Raw genomic sequence first — 3029 nt, forward strand, 5'->3', positions numbered from 1 at the left:
CACAGGCATTACACTGTGCCTTGTCTTTTTTAGTGTAGTGGAGCCTAACTTTAGACGATTACCGTGATCCATCTTTGGTGTTATAAAGTGACTGAGCTCGTGAACTGTCTACGGGAGGGCGGGGGGAGCCTCGCTGCTGGGCAACTGTGGACCTCTGTCGCCTGTCAGCACAACTTACATGATGCCGTTTAAAAAAATTAAGGGCAGTGCCGGCCGTCAACGGCCCGCTGACGACCGGCCGTTCTGTAATTCTCCAGAACACACAGATGTCCAGTCCGCCCTTACCCTGTATTCCACCGGCGCAGACGAACCCGATGGAATACAGGGTCTACCGCGTTTAGGAACTGTTAAGCAGAACCAAAATTGTGTATTTTGTATGGGTACCAGGCATTTTCTTATCGGTTCTCATCTGGAACCGAGTTTCGGTTCCCAACCCTATTGAAGATCCTCCAGAAACATGTTTGGAGAGATACAAAAAAAAGTCACACCCATCTCTGCCCGCCTCAATGTTATCTAATCAGATGGGTACACTTGTGGCTAACAGTGTTCGCTGTCCTTAAAACCCTTTATCAAATTATAACAGTATGTAACGTTAAATTGCAATATCAGTACATATCGGGATCTATATCATTTTCTGGAAAAGCAATAAACTCTTTGAATACATTAACTGGACACTAGGATTCTCTGTTTTTCGGCTAATCAGGCCAATTTGATATCTGACATTGGCTGCCATACAGTGGCTTACATTTTATAGCTCAAAATTAATCCAAGGGGTCAAAATAGGATTATAGGAAATTAAATAAATAAAAACATTCTTGTATTAAAGTTGATGGTAATCATCAACTTTTTTGAGTTGATGATTACCAACTCAAAGAAGTTGGTAATCCTCATTATTACCGGAGATATTAAAGGGACAGCTATTACTTTATGTCTGGGTAATATCATATTGTTTACATGGTATACCAGCCTTTTACTAACTGTGTCTTCTCTCCCCCTCAGGGTCTGAGCGGCCCCCAGTGGCAGCTGCTGGCCTCTCGTCCACTGAGTGTGTCTGCTGCTCTCTGCGGCCCCGAGGCCCCCCCAGCACGTGCTGATGCCACCTTTAAGGTCACCATGGTGCCAGGGGATGGAGTGGGACCTGAGCTGATGACGGCTGTCAAGGACGTGTTTAAGGTACAATGAAATGTATTGTATTTGTTACTAACAAGTAGCAGATTGTTTTTGCAAACATCAGAATCAAAATACTTTAATTATGCCAGGGAACATTTTTTTTTATTTTTTGACAGCTGCCATAAAATCAGAATACAAATATTTATATAAGGAATTAAAGTAAGAATTTGCAATTAAAAGGTTAAAAAATCTAATAAAAATGTAAACATAAGTAAGATGTCCAATAAAATAAACATGTTTATCTGTACATAATAAGCTAAACTAAAAATGTATATATTGTACTACGATTTATATTATGTTTATTTGTCTGTCTGTCTGTCTGTCTGTCTGTCTGTCTGTCTGTCTGTCTGTCTGTCTGTCTGTCTGTCTGTCCGTCCGTCCGTCCGTCCATCCATCCATCTATCTATTTATTAAGAGCCCTAATTGCACGGTTTCATCCCACTCTGCTCAGTTTAGGCTCATTCTCCCTTTATGAGTTTGATGGAAATGATGTTGAAGTGGATTTTCTTTTCTGACTTGTTTCCAGGCAGGAGATGTCCCGGTGGAGTTTGAGGAGTTTCACCTGAGTGAGGTGCAGAACATGGCCAGCGAGGAGAAGCTGGAGCAGGTTTTAACTTCCATGAAGACCAACAAAGTGGCCATGAAAGGTAGCTATGCTTTTCTGTCTTCTGTCATAGTTCAGCTACAAAATATCAGTTGATTTTAAAGAGAATGAAATCAACCTAACACACATTCTTGCTCCAGGAAAGATCCACACACCCATGGAGTTCAAAGGGGAGCTGGCTTCATATGAGATGAGACTGAGGTAAAACTAGGAATCAAATTAGGCATTTATGTGTTTCCTTCCTGATTTTATTTGTTTTAAATATCTCTCCCTCCCTCTCCGTTCCCCAGGCGTAAACTGGACTTGTTTGCTAACGTGGTGCATGTGAACAGCCTGCCGGGCTACAGCACCCGCCACAACAACCTGGACCTGGTCATCATCCGCGAACAGACCGAGGGCGAGTACAGCTCCTTGGAGCACGAGGTAAACAACACTCCTCCTCCCTGCTGTCAGTTCAGGAAAGACAGTGGTTTCAATGAAAAATACAAGTTTTTTTTTTTGTCTTTGGTTAGGGAGTTTTCCCTTGAGCACAGAGAGACTTGGTCAGCATTAAACAAGTATAACAACAGATATGACTCACTGTCAGAGGTGCAGAAATGGCAGTGTCTTTGATTCAAGTTATTCCTAACTATAAGCATAGTTAGTGTTCATGTCATTTTAGATAATGACTTTTATCTGTCCTACAGACTCAGTTTCAAGAGTTTGTTAGTAGTATGACCACTTACACCTTGTTTTCCCTGTCCACTTAATGGACCTTAAGCTTAAAGATTTATTTGCATTAAAACAAAACATTACATGTACATTAAGACCAAAATGAATCTGTTGTGCAAATGAAAAGAGATGGACAAGTGAAAAATGCATGTGAAAGGCGCGTTCACACCGAAGTATTGTTCCTACTTTAGTTCCGATATAGTTCCGAAATGTCGCGTTCACACCAAAAAGAGCCGGAACAAAAATTAGTTCATCAGAACCTTTTTTACCCCCTTTTTTAGCTAGAGAGCAGGTACTTTGTGGGAGAAAAAGGTTCCTATGTCTGATTGGCTGAGCGGAATGCAAACCACGCCCCGTAAAACTCCCAAAAAGTTTTGTGAAGCCGCCATTTTATTATCCTAGCATTAGCCCAGCGCAGAAACGCAGAGAGACTAACTTATGGCAACACAAAAGAAAACATGGGAGCGGTGGAGATGAGGAGGTGTTGGCGTTCTGGCGATTTACTCGGAAGGCTTCAGTAGAAGCTGCTGGGAGTCCCAGCAGC

The 3029-nt window shown here is 42.1% G+C and overlaps 1 protein-coding gene across 2 annotated transcripts in view; it reads left to right on the top strand.

Annotated features, from left to right (window-relative positions):
• idh3b (isocitrate dehydrogenase (NAD(+)) 3 non-catalytic subunit beta) overlaps nt 1–3029 on the top strand; it is a 10294-nt gene that overhangs the window by 1587 nt on the left and 5678 nt on the right. For both annotated transcript variants that reach the window (XM_010793742.1, XM_010793741.1), the window contains exons 2-5: nt 1000–1173; nt 1697–1817; nt 1915–1975; nt 2065–2197. In XM_010793742.1, the coding sequence (XP_010792044.1) occupies nt 1000–1173; nt 1697–1817; nt 1915–1975; nt 2065–2197 (489 nt within the window). The remainder of the gene's footprint in view (nt 1–999; nt 1174–1696; nt 1818–1914; nt 1976–2064; nt 2198–3029) is intronic.

The sequence above is a fragment of the Notothenia coriiceps genome, unplaced genomic scaffold, assembly GCF_000735185.1.
Source record: "Notothenia coriiceps isolate Sejong01 unplaced genomic scaffold, NC01 NC01_scaffold00037244, whole genome shotgun sequence".
In the NCBI taxonomy this organism is placed as follows: Eukaryota; Metazoa; Chordata; class Actinopteri; order Perciformes; family Nototheniidae; genus Notothenia; species Notothenia coriiceps.